The sequence below is a fragment of the Stegostoma tigrinum genome, chromosome 8 (assembly GCF_030684315.1).
Source record: "Stegostoma tigrinum isolate sSteTig4 chromosome 8, sSteTig4.hap1, whole genome shotgun sequence".
Lineage (NCBI taxonomy): Eukaryota > Metazoa > Chordata > Chondrichthyes > Orectolobiformes > Stegostomatidae > Stegostoma > Stegostoma tigrinum.
In genome coordinates this window covers 17,693,324-17,706,363 of record NC_081361.1, presented here as the reverse complement: position 1 = coordinate 17,706,363, position 13,040 = coordinate 17,693,324, and the positions used below count along the sequence as shown (strand labels likewise).

Here is a 13,040-nt window from a genome sequence, read left to right as displayed (position 1 = left end):
AAATGCTGCGTAGCCGGTGACACCCACATCCTGCGAATAAATTAAGAAAAAGCCGGTGCAAATATTACCATTTCTTCCAGCTTTACATTCCGAGTATATTCATGACTGTTGAGTCAACCCATGACAACTTTTGAAGATCTTACATTTCAGCAGCCACGTTTTTTTATTGTTTATTCATTCACTGGATGAGGGCATCACTGGATATGTCAATATTTATTGTCCATCCCTAATTACCCAGAGGGCAGTTCAGAGTCAACCACATTGCTGTGGGTCTGGAGTCACATGTAGGCCAGATCGGGTAAGGATGGCAGTTTCCTCCCCTAAAAGACATAGTGAACCAGATGGGTTTTTACCAACAATCGACAGTGGATTCACATCCATCATTAGACTCTTAATTCCAGATATTTACTGATTTCAAAATTCCACCATCTGCTGTGGCAGGATTTGTACCCACGTCCCAAGAACGTTATCTAGGTCTCTGGATTAACCGTCCAGCGATAATACCACTAACCCATCGCCTCCCCATGATGGGGAACATCTGTTCAGTGCTTTGCATTGTAAGATTAATTTGGGAGTAAATCTTGTGAGTTTTGCTGCTTATCTGCTCGAGATGCTAAGAGTAAAGAGCAGTTCCATTTCCCCAGTTCCATGAGCACTTACTCTGGTCATGCTGATGTTCATCTGTCAAAAAAAACCAAATTATGAGAAAAAAGGAAATCTTTAGATTTAGTGCTTAAATGAGGGGACCAGTGCAGTATTGTTTTTATGCTAAAGTTGTTAGCAGCTTGACTTGTTGACTCTGCTTCATTCTGTGTACAGAGGTGTTATTTGTTTCATTGTTACTGCTCTGCAAACTTGACATTAGTATATATTAATTAGCTACCTATAAATTGTTCACGAAACCTTTTGAAAGAACACACTGAACTCCTTAAAATGTGCTAGGTGACAATGCATATAGTGACTGCTTTTGTTTCAACATTGGCAGGAGGAGGAAATTGCAATTTGTCACAGTGTAGCTCAGGCTACAAACCACTGGTCAAACTCAGCGAATACCAAGCACATTGATATGTCTACAACAACTACATATTTACTAATAAAAATATCAAAATTTTTGGCCTGCATCTTTGCCATTCCTTGAAAAAAGGTTTGTTCTAATAATAACTGTTAACAACTACATAGGTCCGTTTTACAAAAAGTTAAGCAAGGGACTGTTTTCCATCCCTTATCTTTGCTAGATTCAGACTGACTACACTCTGGCTGTCATACAACTTGACATTCAATTGAACCTATCCCTGAAAGTTGGAAATTAAGAATGATATTACCCTTAACTACCATAGGCAGCCAACTAACAGATTTGAAATCCTGCTTTTACCTGCATGGGTACAGCTGCCAGTGAAAGCCGGAGTGTAAGAAGACCAAGGAGATGCTGCCAATTGAGTGGAAAAACCTGACCAGTTGATCATATCGCAATACTTTATTGACTAAAATCTATCCTGGGCAGCAATAAATCCATCTGTTTTGTAGTCTTCCTGAATGAAGCCCCTGTCTTTGGTGTTGAGGTGCGTCGTCTGGGATGTGGCTGCAGAAGGTTGATGAATGAAAGTGAAAGATTTTTTCAAATGCCTGAATAGCATAGCAGTTCAACTGGCATTGGGTAAATAAAAGGAGGGGATGCTGAAATAATTGTCAGATTTCATTGATCAGGTGGCCAAGGGCAGCACAAACACTTGGATTTTCCTGGAGGCTTTGGTTGAAGTTTGACGTTGATTATCAATAGCTAAGTTAAGGAGTCATGAAGCAAGGTTTAAGATGTAGCACAGGATAAATAGGTAGCTTAGAAACAGGAAACCTAGGGTTCATAGAAATGAACAGTTTGAAGTTGAGTGACATTGAGTTGGCCATTCTAGTGTCTAATATTAGAACAGTTACTGTTTTAACAAGTGCTGTTGCTGAGGATATTGTAACATAGCTAGCTCAAATTATACACATTCATTGTCCATTCATAAGAAAGTAATGGATAACTTGATTCAGAAAGACTTGAAACTCAGTGTTAAATTAGTAGGTGCAATGCAGTGTGGGTGAGTATAAATTAATTAGTGTGGGAGGAACTAAAAGAAAGATCAACTCTATATTGAATGAAAGAGCCGACGATTATTGTCAATAAATGTAGGAAATTACCAGCCCGGCTTGACTGCAGTAGGAATGTCGAATTGGGTCACAACAACAAAACAATGCAAATGAAAAGTGGTTCTGTTGTTGCCAATTAAGGAGTTGGTCACATGCCATCTACAGTGTTCTGTGTCATTTCAGTCGCTGAGTCACAGCAAGGATATTATTGTCCTTGAGAGGATGGAGAAGCAATTGTACTTTGGCTCATGATAGCATTCTCGTTTCCAAACCCAAAAGGTCATGGATTCAAGCATCACTCCAGAGACTCGAGTACATAATGAAGGCTGACACTTCAGCAAGGTATCAAAGGAGTACTGCAGTTCAGAGATGGCATCCTTCAGATGAGACGTTAAACAGAGACATCCCCCCCCCCCCCCCCCACCTGGCACTGCCTTCTTAAGTGGATGTAAAAATTTCCAGGGTAGTATTTGAAGAAAAACAGAAGCATTCTCCTGGCTAGTGATCATCATTCAATGAACAGCAATAGAAGTAGTTTATCTGGTTGTTTATCATGTTGTTGTTTGTAGGAACTTGCTGTGTAAAAATTGACTATTTTGTTTCCTAAATGACAACTGTGACTACATGTTAAAGATAAATAAATTGGCTATGAAGTGCTTCTGAAATGTTCCCATCTTGTGAATTACCCAATGTCGATGCAAGACTGTTCTTTCAATTCCAGCTGTCAGACATCTTTAGTTATAAGGAGAGGTTCGTAGCATTGGGTTCGTTCCGTCTGGAAGTGACGAAACTTTGTAATGCTCTGTTTGAAGTTTTCCAGATTCTGAAGGAGACTGGCTTACGTCCTGATTGGGCCAAGTATCTGAAGGCACAGCTCAAAGTTGGAACTAGGAATGGTGTTTGAGAAAATACTCTTCCACAGTAGATCTCAGTTCCATTCTGTACTATATCTGTTTATCATTTGGAAAGCTTGTAGTCCAGCTGGATACATTCTCTCATCAATATAGCTCAAATCAAAAGTGCAAAAGCATCAAATCTGCACTTCCAAACTCAATAGAGAGATGTCCCGGTGTTGCTACACTATCGAAGTGACAACCTTTAGTAGAATGGGGAAGAAGATGCCTAAATACTTGTCATGATTAGAAAGGTGATAACAATCCTAATGATGAACAGGAAACTATTAATGGCTAAAAAGTGTTAATGTAACGGTGTTGGAACAAAATTTGAATGTTTTAATTTTTTTTTGCCTGCATCACAAATCCAGTAAAATTGTAATCCCTGTATTTCCAACGGCATTGTAATAAGAAGTGAACCAGACAGGTCTGATGAATTGAAAATGAGCTAACAGCGAGAAGTAATTGAAGATGTTTAGACCAGTTACATTCAGCACTTTAGTCTATGTGCGTATTGAACTGAGGACCAAGAGTGCAGGGTAACTGTGATACACCAAGTCTGATTCGCTTGATTTCAGTGAAATTCAGTCAGTTTTAATCTCTGCTGCAATATTGATGAATTTGGATTGATAAAGATGTGCGTGCTTGCTAGCTGCATTAAAGCCTTTTCTTGCATCCCCAATCAAAAAAGAATGACAAAAGATTATAATGAGACCATGAGGTCCCTTATATGTTCTTTAAGTAAAAACATGTTAAATGATTGACTGCAACTCTACTGTAGTCCAAATAGATTTTGCCAATCCATTAGTGGACTGGCTGGTTGTTTACAGATGGTAAATAATCATGATTGATAGAGGTTCTGTGTAATAACAATGTATCTAATGATTTTGGAGTTGCCCCTGAAAACAGTACCATTAGTGCATAGCCAGCACATGAGAAATACAGTGAAGCAGCTTTGCACATTTTTTTTGCGAGTCACAAATGAAGCTATATGTCAGCTGACTTGTAACAGAGCAGCAACAAGTTACATGTATCTAGATGTTTGTCACATATAAAAGCCATCTGCACTGAAAACACAAATGTTGGCCAGAAGCCCATATATATCCCTCATTTCATTAGTAAATGTATCTGTGCAGTCTTGTTTTGCTTGTGGATTCTTTCATGTTGCCTTTTTGGTTCACAGTTATGTGTTTGTATTCTTTTCTCTGCCCATTGTGGATGGATATCACTGCTGAGAAGTGCCTACCTCTGTCTGCTGTCCTTATCTTTCAGTAAAGAGCAACGAGGCCTGACCATGAGCTAATTTTTAGTGCCGCACACTTGACTGATGGATATCATTAGAGGCCAGATTCTTTTCTGTCCTTCCTGTCTGTTGCCAGAGAATTTGCTACGGGCTGGAGTGCTGATTTCGTGTACAGTGCTGTTCAAATAGCTGCAAAGAGGTGGGGCAAAGGTTGTGATACCCGCTGTCCTATTATGGCAAAGTGGCAAGCTCAAGAACCTGTTTAACACAGAGATTTTAAGACTGTTTAATTCGTTTATCCACAGGTTGCATCTAACAGGGAGGGAGGAGATTTCATCTTAGAGATGATCTGTGGGCAGTGCACGTTGAAGCCATTTGCGTAGAACTATGGGCTGTGCCTCAGCCAAGCATGTCTCTACTGTTCAAAACGAAGAGGAAGCGCAGAAAGGAAAGAACTTCCAAAATGGCGATGTCTTTGGGGGTATGTACCAAGGGTGGCTTGAGGAACATTATAATGGCTGCCTTGACTGTGTTAACCTTGGCTGCACTGGACTAAATTAACACTGTGTGTTTACAGGAGCAAGATTGAACAGAGCTAAAATACTTGCTGGAAATTTAGCCGTTGGCACAAGTACATAGAACTGCAGATGTGTTTTGTTTGAATGTATAATTGATCTGTTCAGTATTGAAGGCTTTTTCCACCCCTTACAGCTGCTGTTACATTGTGTTATGCCATGGTTCTCAGGCTGGAAATCATTAAATAATCTGTTTTAACAAGACATGATAGTGTAATATTAAAACGCTGCATTTTTGTGGCTCTGATAAGAGGGAGCAGCCAACCATTTCTGTTACAATAAGGACTGCTGTGTGATATGATATGAAGTTTTGTTTTTCATTCCTGCAGGCCTTTCCTTTTAAATATTTTGCAGCAAAACATAAATATTTATCCTTTCCCACTGGCAGTAAATCTTAATTGTCCTTAGTTCTCTTTCACTCAGCTGCCACAAAGCTGCTTTTGCCCGTTGCTTCAAGTGCATGGTTTCTTATGACCTCCTGCCACGTCAAGATAATGTGATAACTATGATGATTAACCATTGACAAATGATGTTGCTGCTTTGGAAAATATACACCAGATTCTGAAGGAAATCAAAATCTCTCAAAATCTGCAGTTAATCTGATGGTGACCGCAGTTCTGATGTTTATCTGTTGAAGAATGGCAAGTGTGTATTACTTGGACTAAGTATGGGGGGAAAATAGTGTGCCTGATTTCTGGATGTTGATTGCTTTTTGCTGATAATTAGCAGAAAACTGTTATACAGTGAGTAGTGCCAGCAGTGTCAAAATTCCTTCATTTCTGTAAGCAAGTGGATGACACTGATCACTGGCTGATCAGCTTTGTACTTAGAGAATTTTGGCATTATGTTGTGGATAATGCAATCTTAACCAAAATTCATTTTCATAAAAAGGATGTCTTCATTTTTTTTTTGTCTGCAACAAATCTGTCAGAAGTGCTCCTGACAGTTGGAAATGTAAAGATGCCCATGCAGTGTTGATATCTGTAAAATCTGTCTGAATATGTGAATTTTTTTTTGCTAGATTTTTATTCATGCTGGAGAGCATGTGGATTGTTGTCTAATGCACAGAATATTACTTCAAAGGCATTAGCCTCGTACATTTTCTTTGATTGCAAAGCAAACAAATCCTTTAAAACACTGAGAACTTACTTCGACCTGTATTAAGATCAAGGTGAACTGGTGGGTAACAAAATTGGCTGAAACTCCGAGAAAGATCACTTTAATTTAATTAGCTTAGTATAGTGAAGAAGGTACCTTTTTCATACTGTAGCATCTTTGATTGGTGTGCTCCCAGCTCGTCAGCTGATGATGCAGTGCAATTCATGTAAAATGCCTTCAAAAAACTTTGTGAAAAGCCAGTGTGAATTCCCATATGTGAGAACTGCAGCACAAGTGGAAATTCAAATGTTTTAAGTATATGTTTTTAAAATGTGGAATCTTGAGTTGAAATTTGTTTTGCACAAGGCATTGTGTTTTACCTATTATGTTGAATTAATCTGAAGCTTACAATCAAAACCAGAATCAGATGGTCATTCACCCTTAGTAAAGTCTCACTGATCCTGAGAGGGCTGGTGTCACATGCGGTTGGCTGCTTTGTAAATGGAAAGAATAGTAATGAAAATGTCAGACTGGTTCATAATGAGTGATGTGAAATTATTATTGTGTTGTACATTTGGACAGAATAATATTTTCAGACTCCATTGCATTTCTGTGCTCAGTCGGAGATACTAAATCAGTAAACGTATGTCTTCATCTCTCTCTCAGGTCATGGTTCTTGCCTGTGGGTCTGTAGTTAGTGAGTTCTGGTGCATACCACTGAGTCAATGTATGCTGTATGCAGGTGTTTCTGCCATTAGCCTCTTTAAACACTTTCTGCTCCAACTCTGGCAGAGTGTATAGATTCAGCATTTGGACACCTCAGGACTCACAACTCTGGAAGAGAGGAAGAATACATTTCCCAGTGTCGAGGGATTGCCTCAGAAGAAGGAGAAAGAAAAGGTTTGGATGTTCACTGTAGCACAGTGTTCAGCTTGTTGGATCTGTTGGCTCTGCATTGAGGTAGCTTTAGCCGTAGGGTACAGAAATCCCGTGGCACTGAAGTAGAGCAGAGAGTGTTTCTGATTTTCTGCTGAGGTCCTTCACTTAGCCAACATTCCCAGCACGAATTAAATGCTGAAATAATTGGTGCTGGAGAAGTTCAGCAGGTATTGCAGCATCTATGGAGACTGGAAACAGAGTTAACATTTCACGTTGAATAGACCTGTTCTAAGTTAAGGAAAGTTGAAATGGGATGAGTTATAAGCTGTTGAATGGGAGGTGGGGGCCAAAGAACAACAGGGAAAGTCTGATAGGACTGGTCACCCACTTTGTTTTTCAGAGCAGGTTGTGTTGCCAAAATGGCTTCTGAGTTTAGCAATAATACAAAACATTTTATTGTGCGTGAAGTGGTTTCTGAGGATTCTGACAGGTAATGTAGAATTTTACCTTTCCAACAGTCAACTGCAATTTTCAAAAGAATCTAGAAATTCCTAGCAATATGTCAACATGAACAGACTGTATAAAGAAACATGAGGCTTATCATATTATTAATACTTCTGCTGGGAAGGGGTAGATTATTGAATGTAGAGACTGAACAGTCACTCTTGCAGTCATCTTGGCGACTGTCAAGGGAATATCTTTTCCTGTTAGTAGAGCAATCCGTTGTGCATTGCCAAAGACATATTTCCTGTGGAGACATATGATCTTGTGCAAAGAAAAACATTTTTGGTGGTTTGGTGCATCTTAGTCTTACCACGGCCATCATGACATATGCAGTTTAAACAGAATAGTTTTTTTTTCTTAGTTGGTTCACAAATACAAAGAATAAAATGCAAATTTACAACATTTCTATAAAGAGCTATGTGAAGATCCTCCCAATAGGCTGTGAAACCCACCAGATCTAGACATCTGGGAGATCATAGATTTGATATCCACTTTGTGTTGAGCTCCGATGTTGTGATAACTGCAGGATGTAATGTGAGATTTGAACTTACAGATGGATGACCCAAAAGTCATGAAGCAAGAATTCTTTATTCAGCTGGCATCGGGTCTTCACAAACATGAATGGGAATTGAGGATCAAGAAACGAGGAACTGTTTCCACGAAATGAGCCTTGCACTGGGGCTGGCGGTTTTCCTTTATCAGTCTGTTCCCTCTTCCCAGTAGCCTTTCTTCCAATATGAACACCCTTTGTCTCTGGGAAGAATCCATTCACCGCCCCTGCTGACCTCCACCCTCCATCCCCACTATCACCACCTGCTGGTGGAGGTCCAGAAGACCTGCTCAGCTCCCTTAATCAATGCCCTGAATCACCATTGACACCTGCTTGTTACACTGTGATTGGCATTTGTACCTGAAACTTAGGGAATCTTAGTTTTGACTGCCATTTACACACCCTGTTGAAGTTTACATGTGTTGAGTAAGTGCTAGCTTGGGCTTGTATATGAGGTCCTCCGCACACGGCCAGGTAACACTCACTCCCTGACCTGACCTCAGCTGATTAATGGCTACTCATAGTCAAGGGATAAAGGATGCCCAGCACCTGGAAAACTACACCTTCATCAATGATTTCAGCAGAGCTAGGAAGGAAGGAAAAACTCTCAAAGGAGGCAATTTGGAACAATGGTTTGAGCAAAATTCCAACACAACACTTCACAGTAAGGAGTTTATTAATAGGTCCAGACCAGAGATGTTTGGGTAAAATCTGAATAGGTATTATGAGACTGAGAAAGTTTAAGCTCAGCTGTATGAAGCCTCCAGTTTGGGGGGTTGAAGTCACAGGTTAAGTTAAGGCTAAAGAAGTGACAGAAAAAGATGTGTTTTGAGATCTATAAAGGATTATTTCTGTGATTAATGGGTTTTTTTTAGCCGTGTGTTTCAAAAGCTTTAGACTTGTGTTATATGTAACTAGTTTGGTTTATTCTATTTTATGTTTATTTCTCTTGTAAAATTATCTCATGTCAAAAACCAAATTGCATGCTTAATTTTAAGTGAGGGACTATCTCATTTGAGCTAAATAAACAAGACATGATCTATCAAGCCAGATTTCAGTCTAGCATTAACATCAGTTTGGATCATAACACAAGGAACACACAGCATTAGCATGCAAGTACAGAAGCAATTGGAATGTAAGAACCTTGTTAACATTTGTTACAAGAGGATTTAAGTGCAAGAATAATAAGGTCTGCTGTAATTCGTGCGGGGCTTTCATGAAACAATACCTGGAATATTGTTAGCACTTTTAGTTTCCATATTCAAGAAAGTATACACTAGCATTGGAGAAGGGCAGCCCTGGAACATGTGATGAGATGGTTGTCCTGTGATGAGCACCTGCGTAAGTTGTGTTAATGTTCTTTCATTTAGAAGAATGAGAGGTGATCTAATTGTAGCATTCGAGGCTATGAAAGGTTGATGTTCGTTGGGGAATCTGGAGCAAAGTCTTGCGATAAAGGGCTGATCGTAAGTTTTGAGGAGATTTTTCACAACGACCTGAATTACCAGATCTAGATGTGCCATCATTGAATATATTTAAAGTTGAGATAGATGGTCTTTTGGTGTCTCAGGTAATTGAGGGATGTGTAGTATTGGTAGGAAATTGGAATTAATCCCTTAGATGGTGGTGTTGAATTATGAGGAAAGTTTAGGGAAACTGGACCTGTTTTGTGTAGTGTTTTAAAGAATGAAAGGTGATTTCATTCAAACTAGAAAATTCTTTCAGGAAGTGACAGATGTAGATTAGATGTTTCCCCAATTGGTGAGTCGAGAACCAGGAGACATTCTCAGAATAAGGATTAAGTGAATTGAAACTGAGAGGGGAGGAGTTTTTTAACTTGAAGGGCAGTGAGCTTTTGGAAATGCCTACTCCAGTGGGCTGTGGAAGCGTATTTATTATGCTCATGATAGAAATCAACAGATTTCTGGAAGCGAATGATAGCATGGGATACATGATCAGCCATGATCTAAATAAATACAAGATAATGTATGGTTTAGGAGGGGTGGACGCTAGGAAGTTGTTTCCGTTAGGCGGGGAGAGTAGGACCTGTGGGCACAGCCTTAAAATTAGAGGGGGTAAATTTAAAACTGAAATGAGATGACATTTCTTCAGCCAGAGAGTGGTGGGCCTGTGGAATTCATTGCCGCAGAGTGCAGTGGAGGCCGGGACGTTGGATGCCTTCAAGGCAGAGATCGACAAATTCTTGATCTCAGAAGGAATCAAGGGCTACGGGGAGAGTGCAGGAAAGTGGTGTTGAAATGCCCATCAGCCATGATTTAAATGGCGGAGTGAACTTGATGGGCCGAATGACCTTACTCCCACTCCTATGTCTTGTGGTCTTATGGTCTTAAATGGCATAGCAGGCTTAGATGGGCTGAATGGCCTACTCCTTTTTCAATGTTCCTAATTCTGCATGTGCAACCTCCATTTGATACACTTTATCTATCTGTGCATTCCCACTGCAGCTTAACTTTGCTAATTGTCTTGCAATGGTTAAGAAAAGTTGCCCTCGGTATTTTCCTTGTTTAATTTACTCCGTTCTTGCTTCGGATAATTACTGAATCACGAGGGCAAGATTTTCCAATGGCCCCTAGTACTTCAAAGTGGTGCAGTTTTCTAACACTAATTTTCAATGATGGATTTAGTCAGCTATCATTATGCATGTTTGTAAGTTGGCTCTATGGTACACAACACTGACTTTATGATGCCATTTAACTGGATTGCTTATTTCCTGCTGACAAAATATGAATGAAAGCTTGAGAATTACCAAAATGGTTCATACATGGAGGCATTTATATAATGCCTCTCACAATCTCTGGGCATCTCAAAGCGATTTACAATCCATGTAATACTTCTGGAATGGAGTTACTGTTGTAGTGTAGCAACAACAGTTGCACAGTTTGCAAAGCATGGTCCCAGTACATGGTTATGAGGAGATAATCTAGTTTTCGAGAGCTGGTTGGAAAATTTTAGAGAACGGATGAAAGCTCAATGCACTTGTCACAGTTAAGGTTTGCTGAGGAAAGTACGAAAAGTAGATGCAAGCCTGCTGTGTGCCAGTATTAAGCTAATGTTTCAAACCTACAGTGTGATATTACAGTGAGTATTGTTACTTACCAGGGAAAGCCACCATAGTCCTACTGGACTACAGGGCTTCTCTCTCTCATGAGAGAGAATAGCAACAACTAGTGGTTTAAACTGAGGGTCACTATGCCTCAGATGAGGGGAGAGGTTGTGAAAGAGGGTCATTTGTGGTAATCTCAGCCGGTCTTGGGAATTCAATCCATGCTGTGGGCATCATTCTGCATCACAAACCAGCCATCCATCCAGCTGAGCTAACGGAAGTGTAGCTAAGGTGGGTGGCACTTGTCTTTTCCCGAGGGTAGGAGATTTCAAGACTATGGGGCATATTTGTAAGGTGAGAGGAGCAAGATTTGAAAAAGACATGAGTTGCATTTTTTAACACAGTGGTGAATACGGCTACAATGTTTAAAATACATTTGGATAAGTACATATATAAGGAATGTTTGGAGGGATATGGGCTAGGCACAGGCAGGTATGACTGGTTCACTTTGGATTATGGTGTGCATGGACCAATTAGACTGAAAGGTCTGTTTCTGTGCTGTACGATTCTACGACCCTCACTGAGCAGGTCATGATGTGCTTGTGTACCGAGAGCATTTAGAGGTTGTTAAAACTTTTTTAAGCAAAGATTTGTGGATTTGCGACCCACGAAGCAAATGTTGAGACTGATTGACAGCTCTGGACATCAAGGTAGCATTTTTCCAGTGTGGCATCGTAGCAAAATTGAAGCCAACAGGATTAAGGGAGGTGAGAGAGAGTTCTCCGCTGGTTGGTGTCATACCTAGTGGGAAAAGAAAAAATTGTGGTTGTTAGAAGCCAGTGATGCCATTCCTAGGACATAGCTGCAGAATTCTTCAGAGTTGTGCCCAGTTACAGAACCCTTCATGGCTGCCAAGTCAAGAGCCTGACACTTACTAACAGCATTGATATTGTGCCTACGCCAGCTGGACAGCAGCAGTTCAAGATCGTTGCCTGTAGGAGTTGGGAAGTCATCTTGCGGCTCTATGGGGCATTGGTTAGGCTGCGTTTGGGATACTGCATTCAGTTCTGGTCTCCCTGCAGGAAAGATTTACGATGTTGCCAAGCTTGGAGGGTCTGAGCTATAAGGAAAAAATGAACACGCTGGGGCTACAATCCCAGGAGTGTCGGAGGCTGTAGGGTGACCTTACAGAGGTTTATGAAATCATGAGGGGCATGGACAGGGTGAACAGCCAAGATCTTTTCCACAGGTTGGGGCAGTCCAAAACTAGAAGGCATAGGTTTAAGGTGAGAGGGGAAAGATATAAAAGTGATCAGAGGGACAACATTTTCACATGCGTGTGTGGAATGAGCTGCCAGAGGAAGTGGTGAAGGCTGGTACAGTTATCTGGATGGGTATGTGAATAGGAAGGGTTTTAAGGAATATGGGCCAGATGGTGGCAAATGGAGCTGGATGGGTTTCGGATATCAAGTTGTCATGGACAATTGGACTGAAGCGTCCAATTCTGTGTTGTATGACCCTTTAGCTCTCAGAAAATGGTCCACTACCGACGCGAGTAAGGGTGCAGAGCATGTGTTGGCTTTGCACACTGCACTTTCCATGAACAATGGTTTTAATATTGGCAGAGATAACGAGCTGGAAAACATCCATTCTGCACGTGCCTAAATGGCAGTGATACTTTATTCAAATATTGACACAAGGAAAACCAGGACGAAGATATTTGCTGTGATCAACTGCTTGCATTAGTGGATCATTTGACTGCGATTACTCTGTATGAAAGATGATATGTCCTAATGGACCAGAGGTTGTTTTCCCTAAAGACAATAAACAATAAGTAATTCTTCAGCCTGTCTGGGGAGTCAGTGAACATCACTGAAAGCCCATTTTGTTGGGAGTTCTGTGCATTCAGCAGAGATTCTTTCATAGAAATCCTCACTGATGAGGCTACAAGCAGAAAATTACAAAGATATGTTTTGCCCAGACTAATGAGATTGTCAGAGAGTAATTACGAGTCACTTTGTTTGAAGTCAAGTAAGAAGACTCTCTGACTTAGTAGATCTTTATATGTTTGGTTGCTTGGAAATAAAGTGCATTAATTCATATGTGA

General features: G+C 40.4%; 1 protein-coding gene across 1 annotated transcript in view; it reads left to right on the top strand.

Moving 5' to 3' along the window:
- LOC125456055 (uncharacterized protein C1orf21-like) overlaps positions 1-13,040 on the top strand; it is a 170,933-nt gene that overhangs the window by 44,311 nt on the left and 113,582 nt on the right. Inside the window, exon 2 of the mRNA XM_048538718.2 lies at positions 4,569-4,744. Within this exon, the coding sequence (XP_048394675.1) occupies positions 4,651-4,744 (94 nt within the window). The 5' untranslated portion in view covers positions 4,569-4,650. The remainder of the gene's footprint in view (positions 1-4,568; positions 4,745-13,040) is intronic.